The 17,156-nt window shown below is 42.3% G+C and overlaps 2 protein-coding genes across 4 annotated transcripts in view; one reads left to right on the forward strand and one right to left on the reverse strand.

Annotated features, from left to right (window-relative positions):
- The window catches only part of CMC2 (C-x(9)-C motif containing 2), a 46,755-nt gene extending 42,937 nt beyond the window's left edge, over positions 1 to 3,818 (reverse strand). Inside the window, exon 1 of the mRNA XM_011942149.1 lies at positions 3,743 to 3,818. The gene's annotated coding sequence lies outside the window, so the exon portion shown is untranslated. The remainder of the gene's footprint in view (positions 1 to 3,742) is intronic.
- CENPN (centromere protein N) overlaps positions 1 to 14,453 on the forward strand; it is a 24,627-nt gene extending 10,174 nt beyond the window's left edge. Inside the window, exons 4-11 of one of the 3 annotated variants that reach the window (XM_011942145.1) lie at positions 817 to 876; positions 1,257 to 1,333; positions 3,648 to 3,824; positions 6,154 to 6,255; positions 8,289 to 8,352; positions 9,829 to 9,941; positions 13,303 to 13,429; positions 13,699 to 14,453. In XM_011942145.1, coding sequence (XP_011797535.1) covers positions 817 to 876; positions 1,257 to 1,333; positions 3,648 to 3,824; positions 6,154 to 6,255; positions 8,289 to 8,352; positions 9,829 to 9,941; positions 13,303 to 13,429; positions 13,699 to 13,781 — 803 coding nt within the window. In that variant the 3' untranslated portion in view covers positions 13,782 to 14,453. The remainder of the gene's footprint in view (positions 1 to 816; positions 877 to 1,256; positions 1,334 to 3,647; positions 3,825 to 6,153; positions 6,256 to 8,288; positions 8,353 to 9,828; positions 9,942 to 13,302; positions 13,430 to 13,698) is intronic. The other 2 variants (XM_011942147.1, XM_011942146.1) reach the window with 2 other exon arrangements.
- The last annotated feature ends 2,703 nt before the right edge of the window (positions 14,454 to 17,156 follow it).

Genomic DNA, 17,156 nt, shown 5'->3' on the forward strand with positions numbered 1-17,156 from the left:
TGCCTGTAATCCCAGCACTTTGGGAGGCCTTGGCGGGTGGATCACCTGAGGTCAGGAGTTTGAGACCAGCCTGGCCAACATGGTGAAACCCTGTCTGTACTGAAAATACAAAAAATTAGCCGGGTGTTGTGGCAGGCGTGTGTCATCCCAGCTACTCGGGAGGCTGAAGCAGGAGAATCACTTGAACCTGGGAGGCGGAGGTTGCAGTGAGCTGAGATTGCACCATTGCACTCCAGCCTGGGCAACAAAGAGTGAAACTCTGTCTCAAAAAATAAAAATAATAATAATACATATATACATACATACGTAATGTGTCATCAGGTAGTGATGAGTCCTCCGACGGGAACTGGGAACTAACGGAAAGCGTTTGGGGTAGGGTGATCAGCGTGGGGACTACTATGAGTAGAGAGCAGAATGAGGTGGGGAGTGGGGTGTGTAAGGAGCTAGGAAAAGAGGCTCCAGGCAGAGGAACAGCTGGCTCAAATGTGGGTCCTGTGGGGCACAGCATTCCCTGTCGTGCCAGATTAATGTATATTCCGTGGGGCAGGCTTATGTAGAAATAGAATAAATGGGCTAACAGAATAAATACCAAAACTCAACTGTATCATCTAAGTCGGTTGAATTGAGTAATTATGATTTGCTTTATTTATATGAAGTAAATTTAATCCATATAAAGTTTATATTTTGAACACACATCTGTATAACCCAATTTATGAATTACTGTTTTCCCAAGTTTTATAGTATAGAAATATCTATAAGCATATTAGTTCAAAGTTCTATGATATGCTAGTGGTAAACCTTTCTTCCCTCTCTCAGATACACAATTTCATCAGCACCAGAAAGTTTGGGATGTTTTTCAGATGAGTAAAGGACCAGGTAATATTTTCTGTTTACAATTGTACATTTGTATTTGATAGTTTGGCTTGGACTCAGGAGGCAGAGGTTACAGTGAGCTGAGATTGCACCACTGTACTCCAGCCTGGGTGACAGAGCGAGACTCCATATCAAAAAAAAAAAAAAAAAGAATAGCAGTATGTTCCTCATTTCTTTAAAAATGAGGTGATTATTTATTACTTATGGAAAATGAGAAACATATTTCTTGGTGCCATGTCAGAAGTACTAGCAGCATTTGTTTGATTTGATCATTATTACTGTGGAATTATACAAAATGCTTAGTTTCATGGTACTTTACAAATGTATTTACTGAAGACATTGTAGCTCTTTTGATTTTTCTTTATTTTTTTTCACTTTGGCAGGTGAAGATGTTGACCTTTTTGATATGAAACAATTCAAAAATTCATTTAAGAAAATTCTTCAGAGAGCATTAAAAAATGTAAGAATAAAATTCATCTTTTACATAAAATTCAATGTCATAACATCTATGCACTGAAAATTTGCTACTATCTTAGTTTTTTTTTTATTTGTAAGAAATTCAGTTAGTAACAGTTCATACTGTTCTACTCCATATCAAAAACACACTATAAATATAAAAACTTCCCTTTCCTCTCTCCTGTCCATTCAGGGCCTGAGGCTGCTTTTTCCGGAGGAGCTCAGTCCAACAGAGCTCTCTACAGTGATGGAAATGCTCTGTATTGGCATTGTTCAGTTCAGCCACATGTAGCTGCTGAGCACTTGAGGCTAGTGTGACTGAGCAGCTGAAATTTTAATCTTTTTTTTTTTTCTTGAGACAGAGACTCTGTTGCCCAGGCTGAAGTACAGTGGCGAGATCTCGGCTCACTGCAGCTGCCTCCTGGGTTCAAGCAATTATTCTGCCTCAGCCTCTCGAGTAGCGGGGACTACAGGTGTGCACCACCACACCTAGCTAATTTTTGTATTTTTAGTAGTGATGAAGTTTCTCCATGTTGGCCAGGCTGGTCTTGAACGTCTAACCTCAGGTGATCTGCCTGCCTCGGCCTCCCAAAGTGCTGGGATTACAGGTGTGAGCCACTGCACCCAGCCTGAATTTTTGATCTTATTTAACTTTAATGATTTTACATTAAATAGCCACATGTAGCCAGTAGTTCCAGTAATGGGTCAGTGCAGACCGGAAGCACCATTGATTTTACAGATGTTTTTGCTTTTGTAATGTGAAACAAAGAAGCTGTTCAGAATAAGACGATCTTCCATTCAAGCCAGTAGAGGCCCACTGAGCACATGACTGGGGCCAAGCTCTGTGCTGCTCACTCAGGAAAGTCAGACGGCTCTACGCCACCATACCCTGGACTGGGGAAACTTTCTTGTCTCCTGCACCGAGGGAATTTGGAAAAGCTGCTGAAGAATGGGCGGAATTTGCTAGTGCCACTGTAACAACCCACTTTTCCCAGAACAAGATCTCAGAGGGAGGAAACAGAGACTTTGGCAAGCTGAGTGCATCTCACTCAAGTCCCTACTTCCTAGGCTCAAAGCTTTAAAGGGGAGCTGATAATCCAGGCTATTAAATTCCAGACCAATTGGCAACCATATTTGAAAGTTTGGAAAGGCCTGAATTTTATTCATGAAATGGATACAAGGTAGTACTTCCTTTGGTCTTGCCATATAACATTCCTTTAGAGGAGTTTTTAGTTTCTGAGCTAAATGCATAAGAGCATTAGGAACAGTATATTTTCAAGCCCATTATGACATAGAAATCTTTTTTTTTTTTTCTGAGACACGGTCCCACTCTTGCCCAGGCTAGAATGCACTGACATGATCTCGGCTCACTATAGCCAAGACCTCCCAGGCTCAAGCCATCCTCCCACCTCAGCCTCTTGAGTAGCTGGGACTATTGGCACATGCCACTGTGCCTGCCTGTTTTTTTTTTTTTTGTTTTTTGGTAGATACTGAGTTTCACTGTGTTGCCCAGGTTGGTCTCAAACTCCTGGGCTCAAGTGATCCTCCCACCTCAGCCTCCCAAAGTGCTAGGATTACGGCTTGAGCCACAACACCCAGCCTAATTACATAGAAATCTTACTGTTAAACTTTATAGTGTGTGCTAGGTCTGGGTTAGATGCTAAGAAGTCTTCATTATAAAACAAGTATCTCATTTGTAAGGCTGCCTTACCTTATAAACTCTTACAGATGGAAGAACAGTTTTCAGGACAAGTCCAAGAAATTATTGAAAAAGCAATCACCTCTACAAAAAAACTTTTTAAAAAAAATTAGCCAGGCATGATGGCACGTACCTGTGGTCTCAGCTACTAGGGAGGCAAGATGGGATCGCTTGAGCCCAGGAAGTCAAGGCTATGACTTGAGCCCAGTGAGCAAGCTATGATCATGCCACAGCACTCCAGCCTGAGCAACAGAGCAAGACCTACTCTCGGAAAAAAAAAAAGAAATGAAAAGGATGTTTTTAAAAAATCACAAAATGTTTTCCCAAACATTCCCAAAATACTCATGAAAAGCAGAAAAGACTGCCAGGCCTCAGCCTGCATACACGAGTATAGGGACATCATTGTTCACCCCTAAAAAGACTGCCAGGTCTCAACCCGCATACACAAGCATAGGGACATCATTGTTCACCCCTAAAAAGACTGCCAGGTCTCAACCCGCATACACAAGCATAGGGACATCATTGTTCACCCCTAAAAAGCACCTGGAGTTGATGCCACATTGAAATTTTAATTAGAAAATTAAGCCTTTTCTTTTTTTTTTTTTTTTTTTTCAATAAGGTGACAGTCAGCTTCAGAGAAACTGAGGAGAATGCAGTCTGGATTCGAATCGCCTGGGGAACTCAGTACACAAAGCCAAACCAGTACAAACCTACCTACGTGGTATACTACTCCCAGACTCCGTATGCCTTCAAGTCCTCCTCCACACTGAGGCGCAATACACCGCTTCTGGGTCAGGTATGGAACAAATTATTACAAGCTATAATATTTTATTATCATATCTCAAAGGTCTATATAGATTTTAATTGCTCAATAAGTATTTGATAGAGAATACCAGGCCAGGTGCAGTGGCATGTACCTGTGGTCCCAGCTACTTGGGAGGCTGAAGTGGGAGGATTGCTTGTGCCCACGAGTCCGAGGCTGCCGTGAGCTGTGATCACAACACAAAGCAACACCCTACCTCTAAAAAAAAAAAAAAAGATACAGAAAACCACATGTAATTCTTGTTCTCCTAAAATAAGAAACAAAGAGTGTTGTTATCTGCAGATGGGAACATGGCATAAGATATTAGATTGGAGCTGTACTTTATTGTTTTTTGATCTAGAAATAATGCATGCTTAATATAAAAAAATGCAACCGATACAGAAGTCTCTAAAGATAAAAAGTCTTCAAAGCTTCACACCCCTTTTCCCTATTCCATTCGTTCAAAATAACTACTGTCAAAGTTTGCTATTGCCTTTGACAAGATAGTTCTTATAAAAGTCAGGGTAGGCCAGGCATGGTGCTCACATCTGTAATCCCAGCACTTTGGGAGGCCGAGGCGGGTGGATCACCTGAGGTCAGGAGTTTGAGACCAGTCTGGCCAACATGGCGAAACCCCATCTTACTAAAAATACAAAAAAAGTAGCCAGGCATGGTGGCAGGCGCCTGTAATCCCAGTTACTTGGGAGGCTGAGGTAGGAGAATTGCTTGAACCTGGGAGGCGGAGGTTACAGTGAGCCCAGATCGCGCCATTGCCCTCCAGCCTGGGCAATGAGAAAGAAACTCCGTCTCAATAAAAACAAAAAGTAACATAACATTTCCACATTGTTACAAATGAACATACCACATTACTTTTTCATAATTGTATAATTTGCTTATTAATGAACATTATTTTCCTTTGTAACCATTTCTCCCACATTCCATACACAAAGAGACTGCTTCTGCATAAGATGTAGCCTCTGTTCAGAGCCTGCTTCTCTTTGTGGTTCTGCCTTTACTATCACAGGCTTCCTAGCATCTTTCCCCAAAATTAGTTCTCCCTAAATTGGCCTGGCACTTGCTGCTGCCACTATTAGCATTCACAACCACAGTGACACCTTCAATTGGTTCCAGAGCTGCCACATCAGCTGGTTGTAGGGGAGCAGCTCTGCCATCCTGGCTGCATCACGTCCTGTCACTCCACAGCAGAGCTGGGTGGAGGTGCGGTGTGGAGTACCAGGGACTCCGTTGTTGTGACCAGGCGAGCCCTAGGGTCCCCGTGACTACTTGCTTGTCATTTAAGTTTTTTGGTGGTTTATTGAAATGGCAAAGATTGCTACTCACTTCTATTTCCTTAAAATACTTCTTTACATTTGGGGTCTTCTCCTCTATGATACATAGTGGTCTTTCATCCACTTACAGCCAGGTGAGTACACCTTGCCACAGGTAGTTTAAACATTACCCCAAAGGCTAATGTTTTTTTTTTGTTTGTTTATTTTTCCTGAGATGGAGTCTCACTCTGTCACCCAGGCTTGGGTGTAGTGGGGCCATCTTGGCTCACTGCACCTTCCTCCCCGCAGGTTCAAGTGATTCTCCTGCCTCAGCTTCCCAAGTAGCTGGGACTACAGGCATGCACCACTATGCCCCGCTAACTTTTCTATTTTTAGTGGAGACTGGGTTTCACCATGTTGCCCAGGCTGGTCTCAAACTCCTGACCTCAAGTGATCCACCTGCCTTGGCCTGCCAAAGTGCTGGGATTACAGGCAAGAGCCACCGCGTGGCCTAATATTCATTTCTATTGTGTATCTTAAGGCATGCTTGTCTCTATTCTCTAGATCTGGGTAAACATCTTATCCTATCATAGTAATTCTGTTTCCGTCTTCTTTTCCCCTAATGACAGGAAACTCTTACAAGCTATATTTAGTATACACTTTTTTCTTCAGTATTTGTCCGAAAGCATACATATCTGCATTTTTGTATGGCAATATCATTATAGTATTAGATGACTGGTATTTAAAAACAGTAACATTTTGAGTATTTATTGTTTATTCCTAAATCTGAACTTGATTTATTAGTAACTTCTAACTTTAAACAGGATCACTTTTCTAAAAAAATGATACAAAAGACTGCATTTATCAGAATCTTAATGGTATTAACCACTTTGTTTTTGAAGCTCAGTAACAGGCTATCAGATTTTTCTCTAGACTTCTTTTTACATTTATGGGGAAACGATTCACTAATTGCTGCTCTTACATTTTACTTCAACAAATATTACAAACACAGAGACAGTAATCCTAATAATAGTCTTGCAAATTTTCATTTCAAGGCGCTGACAATTGCTAGCAAACACCATCAGATTGTGAAAATGGACCTGAGAAGTCGGTATCTGGACTCTCTTAAGGCTATTGTTTTTAAACAGTATAATCAGGTGAGCCAATCAGTGACTCTCTTTAAAGGTAAATCTTTATTTTCTCTTTCACATAGGAGTTAGAAGCTACTGGGAAAAGTAGCTACTGGGAAAATCTACCTCCGACAAGAGGAGATCACTTTAGATATTACTGAAATGAAGAAAGCTTGCAATTAGTGAACATGAAAGGAAAATAAAAATTCCTCACAGCCATCTTTTTATAATTGTATTGTGTTTTATACCAGTCATTAGTCATTGGAGTCTATGTTGTAGATCTCAGCTTCCAAATCAGCTAATCACACTAGAATTTGTTTTCTCTTTAGAGTAACTTCACATTGTCTTTTGAAGCTAAATATATTATTCTATCAAACAACAGAAAAGAAGAATTAACTTTTTGTCCCATCAGTCAAGTAGGTTATACAGGCACTGGAATTAAAGGGAAAAGCAGTGGTTTTTTAAGTCCCAAAGTTCATGTGTTAAAATTATTTGAATGTAATGTTCCCTCTAATGACAAATACAGATCTGTCCTTACAGATGCAGGGGTGTTTTTTCAAACTATGCATGGCAAATGTCTGCATATGTGTTGACGCTCCTGTGAGTGCATTGTTAATGCTCTGTGTATATCTTTGAGCCACTAGAGATGTTATACTTCTGTATTTTCATCTGTTCTAAGCAGAAAGAAGTGATGGCTCTGTGCAAGCAGCCCCTCCTTAAGGAAAAATTAACATTAAGAACTTACACCATGAGGCCAGCCACAGTGGTTCACACCTATAATCCCAGCACTTTAGGAGGCCAAGGTGGGACGAATGCTTGAGCCCAGGAGTTCGAGACGAGTCTGGGCAACATAGGGAGACCCCATCTCTACAAAATAAAAGATAAATAATATATATATATTTTAAAGTTAGATCATGATTTTCTTCTCTAGCCATACTCTCCTACCTACTACCCTCTCACCAAATTGATATAAACTGTTCTGCTATAATATGACAGTAGTGGCCAGGCACGGTGGCTCATGCCTGTAACCCTAGTTCTTTGGGAGGCTAAGAAGGACAAATCCCTTGAGCCCAGGAGTTTAAGACCAGCTTGGGCAATATGGCGAAACCCCGTCTCTACAAAAAATATAATAGCCAGGCATGCCGGGTGCAGTGGCTCACGCCTGTAATCCCAGTACTCTGGGAGGCCGAGGTGGGCAGATCACGAGGTCAGGAGATCGAGACCATCCTCGCTAACACAGCGAAACCCCGTCTCTACTAAAAATACAAAAAAATTAGCCGGGTATGGTGGTAGGCACCTGTAGTCCCACCTACTTGAGAGGCTGAGGCAGGAGTATGAAGTGAACCCGGGAGGCAGAGCTTGCAGTGAGCGGAGATCGCACCTCTGCCCTCCAGCCTGGGCAACAGAGCGAGATTCTGTCTCAAAAAAAAAAAAAATAGCCAGGCATGGTGCCACGTGCCTTTAGTCCCAGCTACCTGGGGGGCTGAGTTAGGAGGATCTCCAAAGCCCAGGGAGATTGAGGCTGCTTCGAACCATGATCATGCCACTCACTCCAGCCCTAGCAACAGACTGAGATATTGCCTCAAAAAAAAAAACAACAAAGACAGTGGCATTCTTAGGAAAATCCACGTTGTCAAGTACTAAACTATAAAAACAATGGATTCAGTGGGTGAAGGTAGGAGAAGGGGTTCAAGAAATTCAGACTTACAGTAGGAAAGTTATTTTTCCAAAAGCAATCTCAGTAAGTTTTTTAGGGTTATGAAGATTCAGCACTGACGACGCTGAAATACCACAGTACAAATGCTTCCATAGATTCCCTAGGCTTTGCACTCGCCAGATCCATTTCTATGATAAAGCACAGAGCTCCTCAAACAGAACGGTCGGGTTGCAGGCTCAGCAGCCTCCTTGTCAGTGTCCTGCTCAATTCAGCCAGGATATGGCCTTGGACCTTTCCGTTGGAAAAAAATAAGCGTTTGGCATACTTTAATACACTAAAAAAAATTAATATGTGTACATCAAGATGTCAAAATTAGTAAAATACTCACTTTTTTTTTTCCTAGACCTTTGAAACTCACAACTCTACAACACCTCTACAGGAAAGAAGCCTTGGACTGGATATAAATAGTATGTGTGTGTTAATATAAAACTGAATTTTGGAAACGCATCATTCCCTTATAGATTTCTTTCACTTGGTAAAATGTGTATACTAGGATCCTAATTCACAACTTTCATTGTTTTCAGAAAAATTGAAAATGAAATATCTGTTGAAGGAGGAAAGCTAATCTACCATAGGTCTCCTTTAGGATTTACTAGGATAACAATAAACAACAAAACAATAATGACAAAAACAAAAATTAGCTAATAGTTGTTGAGCATTTCTTGTGTGCCAGGCACCACACTAAGATGTTTATATGTAGCCTTTCCTTAATCCTCACAGTAGTCCCATGAATAAGCACTATTCATCAGGAAACTGGGTTTCAGGGAAGTATGGTAACTCTCTAGGCAAAGTCACACAGCTAAGGAGTGGCAAAACCAGGAGTGAAATCCGGGTATGTCTGGATCTGGAGCCCATGCTCTTACTGCACTGGATAAACTTCTAGAACAATCAGAATCATGACTGTATTGCTACTCACAGATGTCTGAAGTCTCTCACCAGAAAACCCAAGAGAACAGAGTACACAACTACCAAAGTACATTTACAAAAGTGGTGGGGTAAAATATAAATTCATTCATAAAAAAATGAAAACTTTCCTATCTCTTAGTAGAGATTTGGCAATGAAATGTGCCACTGTTATAAACTGTTAAACACTTCTATGATTTTCCAGTGTCATAGGGACTGCTGTTGATCTCATTTTAGGTAAAGAAAGCAGGATATAAAATTGTGTGTCTCTTACAATTCCAGTTTTAAAAATATATAGGTGAGGCTATGAACAATGGTATGCATCTGTGGTCCTGGCTACTTGGGAGGCTAAGGCGGGAAGATCGCTGGAGCCCAAGAGATCCAGTCCAGACGGGGCAATATAGTGAGACCCTGTCTCTTTTTGGTTGTTTTTTGTTTGTTTGTTTTTAAGACAGAGTCTCACTCTGTTGCCTAAGCTGAAATGCAGTGGTGTGATCTTGGCTCACTGCAACCTCTGCTTCCCAGGTTCAAGCGATTCTCCTGCCTCAGGCTCCCAACTAGCTAGGATTACAGGTGCCTGCCACCACACCCAGCTACTTTTTGTATTTTTAGTAAAGATGGGATTTCACCATGTTGGCCAGGCTGGTCTCGAACTCCTGACCTCAAGTGATCCTCCCACCTCGGCCTCCCAAAGTGCTGGGATTACAGGCATAAGCCACCGTGCCCGGCCAAGACCCCATCTCTTAAAAAAAAATACATATATAGGCTGGGTGCCGTGGATATATAGGTAAATATATGTATATCTACTAGATATGTGTATATATATATACACACAAGAAATTATTGCAGCCAAGAGAAGCAGCAGTAAATATTATTTTAAAATTATACAAACAATTTGAAGGCTTAGGAATGAAAGGAGAATAATTTAAGGATGAAATATATTCCTAATGGCTGTTTTATTTGAAATCTTCCACCTATAGTGGATTCAAGGATCATACATGAAAACATAGTAGAAAAAGAGAGAGTCCAACGAATAACTCAGGAAACATTTGGAGATTATTCGCAACCACAACTAGAATTTGCGCAATATAAGGTAAGACGTCGTAATAAATATTAACTACAAGATATCAACATTTTTTAAAAAGAACAAAAACCTTAAGTGGAAGACAAATCTAAAAAACTGTTCCTTTTTCATTTGTCACTTAAATTTCATGTAATTAATTTATGAATTAAATAAACCTCTTTATTGTATTTATAAGTTCCTGTGTTAGCAAAGGAGACTTTTAGAAATTATGAATTTGGGCCAGGTGCAGTGGCTCACACTTGTAATCCTGGCACTTTGGGAGGCCAAGGCAGGCAGATCACCTGAGGTCAGAAGTTCGAGACCAGCCTGGCCAATATGGTAAAACCCCGTCTCTACTAAAAATACAAAAAATATCTGGATGTGGTGGCACACACCTGTAATCCCAGGTACTCAGGAGGCTGAGGCAGGAGAATCACTTGAACCCAGGAGGCGGAGGTTGCAGTGAGCCAAGATCACGCCATTGCACTCCAGCTTGGGCGACAGAGCGAGACTCCATCTCAAAAAAGAAAAAAAGAAAGAAATTATGAATTTGCCTTTTCGTTTCATCTTACCTATTAATGCAGTTATGCATAACTGGGAGTAATCTGTATATTTGAGGCGGAAAAAATGTAGATTACACCACTCTAGCCCATCCACAACCTAGGACGGTATTTGGCACGTAATAGGCACTCATAAATACTTGCTGAATAAAAGAAAGAATAGGTAAGTCATGACATATTCCAGCCGGCATCACATGGAGAAAAGCCAGTAACCTAGGCAGCACCACAAATGTGACTTGTTCCAGACATGTGCTGCTGCCCACCAGGAAGGCCAAGGCAGGGGCTACAGGTGTTTAGTGCAAACCCACTGGCACCACTAGGAGAACTTGAGGCTTATATTGTGATCACTCTAATTTCGGTCCATGCTCATACTCAAAACACCTTACTGCCCGCAACCTTCCAATAAATTTTTTTCTCTTTAGCCTTTCTATAGCTACAGGCCACATTTTAAATCTGCCATTGATCTGCTCACTTAGGCCCAAAGCCTGTTTGATATGATTTAGTTTTAGTGGGAAAAATGGATTGACACCTTTCAAGTTGGGTCCCTTAATGGCAGGCTTTACACTAGTTCCTTTAAACAGGCAATAAACTACAACAGTGGTTCTCAAAGTGTAGTCCCTGGATTAGTAGTATCAGCATCACTTGGGAAGGGGGAGGAAATGCCAATTCTTGACCCTACCCTAGTCCTACTGGACTGGGGGAGGTGGGAGCCTGCATTCTGCTTTCACGAGCCCTCCAGCTGAGTCTGCACACGCAAGCATGAGAGCCCCAGGTCTAACATGCAGCAAACGTGCTTTCTAAACTTCCCTTTATACACATCTCAGAGTGGCACTATTCTGTATGTCAACGTACACGTTTATTCATAGCTTCTACTAATTTTTTCCTACCTTTTCTATTTCAAAAAATGTCAAATCTGGCCAGGCACGGTGGCTCATGCCTGTAATTTCAGCACTTTGGGAGGCTGAGGTGGGCAGATCACCTGAGGCCAGGAGTTCAAGACCAGTCTGGCCAATATGGTGAAACTCCATCTCTACTAAAAACACAAAAATTAGCCAGGCATGGTGGCACACACCTGTAGTCCCAGCTACTCAGGAGGCAGAGGCAAGAGAATAGCTTGAACCCGGGACGCGGAGGTTGCAGTAAGCCGAGATAACACCACTGTACTCCAGCCTGGACAGAGCAAGACTCCATCTCAACAAAAAGGGTCAAATCTTCAGAAAACTTGCAAGAATATTCCAATGAACATCCATTTTTCTTGGCTTCAGTTCACCAGTTGTTAACAGTTTGGTGCATTTACTTGAACCATTTGAGTTAGTCGGAGACATTACTCATCCACCACATAGTTTGCTATATTGCCTCTGAAATGTAATGATCACTTTAAAAAAAAAAACGGAAATTTAGAATTTCATGGATATTTGATGATATCAGATGATATGGTAATGGTATTGGGGTTCACTTCTTTTTTTTTTGGAGACGGAGTCTCGCTCTGTCACCCAGGCTGGAGTGCAGTGGCACGATCTTGGCTCACTGCAACCTCTGCCTCCCAGGTTCAAGCAATTCTCCTGCCTCAGCCTCCCAAGTAGCTGGGATTACAGGTGCCCGTCACCACAGCCGGCTAATTTTTTTCTGTGTATTTTTAGTAGAGACGGGGTTTCACCATGTTGGCCAGGCTGGTCTCACTCCTAGCCTCAGGTGATCCGCCTGCCTCGGCTTCCCAAGGTGCTGGGATTACAGGATTGAGCCACCGCGCTCAGCCACAAGTTGATAATTATTTTACCTGGGTCATGTGCACATAGGGCTAATACCATGCTCCTTACTTTTGTATATGTTTAAAATATCCCATAATTAGAAGTTAAAAAGAAATCTCAGCTGGGCACAGTGGCTCACACCTATAATCCCAGCACTTTGGGAGGCAGAGGCAGGCAGATCCCTTGAACCCAGGAGATCGAGACCAGGCTGGGCAACATAGCGAAACCCTGTCTCTACAAAAATTCAAAAATACAAGGCGTGGTGGCATGTGGCTGTAGTCCCAGCTACTTGTGCTGAGGCAGGAGAATGGCTTGAGCCAGGGAGGTCGAGGCTGCAGTAAGCCATGTTCGTACCGCTCCAACTTGGGCAACAAAATGAGACTCTCAAAAAAGAAAGAAAGAAAGAAATCTCTGTGTGTCTCAAAAAAAAATGTGGTATTTTTACATTGAAGTTACAGATTGCAAAAGAGAGCATTAATTTTCCATTAAGAATGCAAACTGTAAAGGGCACCTGAGGGTGGAACTGACAGTCAGCATCTCCCATGTAGCAGGCACTGTGCATGCTGGCATTTTGCCTTGAATGTTGTTTGATACACCAGTTGCCCTCTATGTTTTGTTTTGTTTTGTTTTTTTCTGAGATGGAGTTTCACTCTGTCGCCCAGGCTGGAGTGCAGTGGCGCCATCTACGGCTCACTGCAGCCTCCAACTCCTAGGTTCAAGCGATTCTCATGCCTCAGCCTCCGAGTAGCTGGAATTACAGGCGCCCGCCACCATGCCTGGCTAATTTTTGTATTTTTAGTAGAGACGGGGTTTCACCATGTTGGCCAGGTTGGTATCAAACTCCTGACCTCAGGTGATCCGCCCACCTCGGCCTCCCAAAGTGCTGAGATTACAAGCATGAGCCACCATGCCTGACCTGCCCTCTGTGTTTGCAGTTAGCAGATTAAATGGTTCCCACCCCTGTTAAATCCTTTATTTCTTCATGACAAGAATTAATGAAATGTTATTCTGATTTCATTATATTTTAGCATTCGTATTTGTACAATACGTTTAATAGTCATTTATAAATATGTTCATTGACAGCTTGAAACGAAATTCAAAAGTGATTTAAATGGGAGCATCTTGGCTGAGAGGGAAGAACCCCTCCGCTGCCTAATAAAGTTCTCTAGCCCACATCTTCTGGAAGCATTGAAATCCTTAGCACCAGCCGGTGAGTGGTCAGCTTACTCTATAAGCTAGAAAAATTAACAACATGCCTTCATTCCGTCCTTAGAATCTGCTAATTACTTCGGAGCTCTCCCGTCACCCCAGTCTGTTAGCCCATCATGCTCTCTCTTACATATTCTGCTTCTGTACTTAATGGGGAAGAGGGGCATCTATGATCCACCCTCTAATCTCAGCCATTTTTAAACTGACTCAAATCCATCCTCCTGTGATGACTTTTAATTTTCTTTTTTCCTTTTTTGTTGTTAATTTCAGGTATTGCAGATGCACCACTTTCTCCACTGCTCACCTGCATACCCAACAAGAGAAAGAACTATTTTAAAATTAGAGATAAATAACACGTGCGTGGTTTCATAAGCACAGCTCCTCCTTCTTGATACTGCACATGCACTTCAGTTCATGGCTAGCTGTATAGCTTCTGTCTGTAAACTTGTATTTTCAAGAATCCGTGGTATTGAATTTTTAGAAATGCTCACATAATTGTTGGGAGTGATTCATTCCTCCGCGATATGCCTCTTCTCTCCGATATCCTGCTAACTGTAGCCGCTGTGGCATTTGAGATGACAGGACGTAAATATATATGGCCCCACACTTGACCTTGAGTGCCTGAATGCTCTGAAATCAAGCATATGGCACAGCGCTTGAGACTTTTGGGTTTGTGTCCTTTCTTCTATGGCTGTCTCTTCTTAATTCTGGAGAGGTCTGGTTCCACTGGCCGGTTTCCAGGGATTGATTCTTAAGCACTGGATCACAGGAAGAAGCAACAAGAAACTATACTCAACTCAAAAGTTTTTAGGAGAATCATGAAATTGGTCCATTCAAAGGATAGGGTTGAGTCCACTGTGTTATTGTTGCAAGAGGTTGCATATTTAGTGAGTCCGTTATATAAAATAATGTTCTTATTGTAAATATACTTTTCATAATCTATTTTACCATGTATGTAACATTCAAACTGACAAATATTATACTGACTTATGAATAAAGGTGTCAAAAAACTGGCACATCAGTTACTTTTGATGAAAGTCCTTCAGTGATCGTCACTAAATACCCTATCTTTTTAAAAAATTTTTCCTATTTATTTATTTAGACAGGGTCTCACTCTGTCACCCAAGCTGGAGTGCAGTGGCATGATCACAGCTCACTGCAGCCTTGACCTCCCAGGCTCAAGTGATCCTCCCACCTCAGCCTCCCAGATAGCTGGGATTACAGACATGCTCCATCATGCTCAGCTAATTTTTTAGTTGTTGCTTTGTTTTTTCAGACAGAGTCCCCTTCTATCGCCCAGGCTGGAGTGCAGTGGCACAATCTTGGCTTCCTGCAACCTCTGCCTCCTAGATTCAAGCAATTCTCCTGCCTTAGCCTCCGAGTAGCTAAGACCACAGGCATGCACCACCATGCCCAGCTAATTTTTGTATTTTTAGTAGAGATGGTTTCTCCATGTTGCCCAGGCTGGTCTTGAACTCCTGGGCCCAAGCAGTCTGCCCATTTTCGCCTCCCAAAATGCTGGGATTATAGGAGTGTATTAGTCTGTTGTCATGCTGCTAATAAAGATACCTAAGACTGGGTAATTTGCAAAGGAAAGAGGCTTAACTGATTCACATTCCCACAAGGCCAAGGAGTCCTCACAATCATGGTGGAAGGCAAATGAGAAGCAAAGTCATGTCTTACATGGCAGTAGGCAAGAGAGCTTGTGCAGGGAAACTCCCATTTATAAAACTATCAGAGCTCATGAAACTTATTCACTACCATGAGAATAGTATGGGGGAAATCGCTCCCATGACTCCGGTATCTCCACCTGGCCCTGCCCTTAACACACGGCAGTTATTACAATTCAAAGTGAGACTTGTGTGGAGACACAGCCAAACCATATCACAGGCATGAGCCACCATGCCCGTCAGCATGTCTTTTTTAAACATTTTAAAATCTATTCTTTATCTTGTTTCAGAGAGGATTTGGAATTACAAAAACGCATTAGACTGGGCATGGTGGCTCACATTTGTAATCCCAGCACTTCCCAAGGTTTCTCCTAGTGTACTCTCACACTTCTGATACCAGATATGGCAGTGGGGGGGCAGTTCCCCCACACATTAAGCTAGTATGAAACATGATATACAAAATGACATCACTCTGGGTCGGGTGTAGTGGCTCATGCCTATAATCCTAGCACTTTGGGAAGCCGAGGTGGGCAGATCACCCGAGGTCAGGAGTTCGAGACCAGCCTGACCAACATGGTGAAGGTGAACCCTGACTCTACTAAAAGTACAAAAATTAGCCGGGCGTGGTGGTATGCGCCTGTAATTCCAGCTACTTAGGAGGCTGAGGCAGGAGAATTGCTTGAACCCGGGAGGCAGAGGTTGCAGTGAGCCAAGATTGCACCACTGCACTCCAGCCTAGGCAACAGAGTGAGACTCCATCTCAAAAAAAATTAATTAATTAAATAAAATAAAATAAATGACATCACTCTGGTTCAGAGCTCTAAAATGGAGGGAGGAAGCCATTCTAAGTATTCCCTACATGACCTGCAACTTGAAAAAAATAAAAGCTCCAAAAAAAAAAAAACAATGCAGGAATTTACCTTGAACCTTTGAATTGGGCCAAATTGCAATGACCACTGCATCCTGGAAAGTTGAATTTCACCAGCACTACAACTCAACAGCACCAACCAATAAACTATGGATTTTTGTGCTAAGCCAATCGCCTCTTTCAAAACAACTTGTCACCTTGTCTAATCACCCTCAGCTTTTTTTAAAAACCCCCTCCTCTACCCTCTCTCTTCAGAACACAGGTGGCTTCTAGCTGAATCTGTCTCCCAAATTGCAATTTCTAAGACCTCAATAAAAACACCTTGTCTTGCAGCTTTGCATTGTGGTCTTTTGCCCCTTGGATGACATTAAATGGTGTCAGAATTGAGTGGGACAAAGAAGCGACTCTCTTCTTTGTTCTGGGGCGGCCACGGATTCAAGCACAGTTCCTGCAGGAGGAACCACTTGTGTTGTACGCGCCTCCCATGGCCACGGACCCTGCTGATGAGTTGTCTCATTCCCTAACCCCCTACCTTGGTTGAGGTTCTTTCTCCAATGTCCTTGGTTGCCAGCTGTCCAAGAAGGGATTTTCCCTTTTTAGTGAGAACCTATGGGGACTTTTACTTCTAAGTGTATAGGTGCCGAGTCACCCCCTTCCAGAACCCCTGCTGGTTTTATATACAAAAGTGACAGTCTTTAGTCTTATAAATTTCTTTCTTAGTGAACCAATATCACTAAAAGTAATCTGGAATTACAGTAGCCAACCTAGAGATGCTTTTATCTCACAAAACATGTTTTTCTTCATGTGCAATTAAAAGGGCTAGGCTGGGTGCGATGACTGGCGCACTTTGAGAGGCTGAGGCGGGAATATCCCTTGAGCCCAGGAGTTCGAAACCAGCCTGGGCAACATGGTGAAATCCCCATCTCTATTTTTATTTATTTATTTATTTGTTTGTTTGTTTGTTTGTTTTTGAGATAGCGTTTCACTCTTGTTGCCCAGGCTGGAGTGCAATAATGCGATCTCGGCTCACTGCAACCTCTACCTGCCAGGTTCAAGCGATTCTCCTGCCTCATCCTCCCAAGTAGCTGGGATTACAGGTATGCACCACCATGCTTGGCTAATTTTTTGTATTTTTAGTAGAGGTGGGGTTTCCCCATGTTGGCCAGGCTGGTCTTGAACTCCTGACCTCA

The sequence above is a fragment of the Colobus angolensis genome, unplaced genomic scaffold (assembly GCF_000951035.1).
Source record: "Colobus angolensis palliatus isolate OR3802 unplaced genomic scaffold, Cang.pa_1.0 Scaffold207, whole genome shotgun sequence".
NCBI lineage: Eukaryota > Metazoa > Chordata > Mammalia > Primates > Cercopithecidae > Colobus > Colobus angolensis.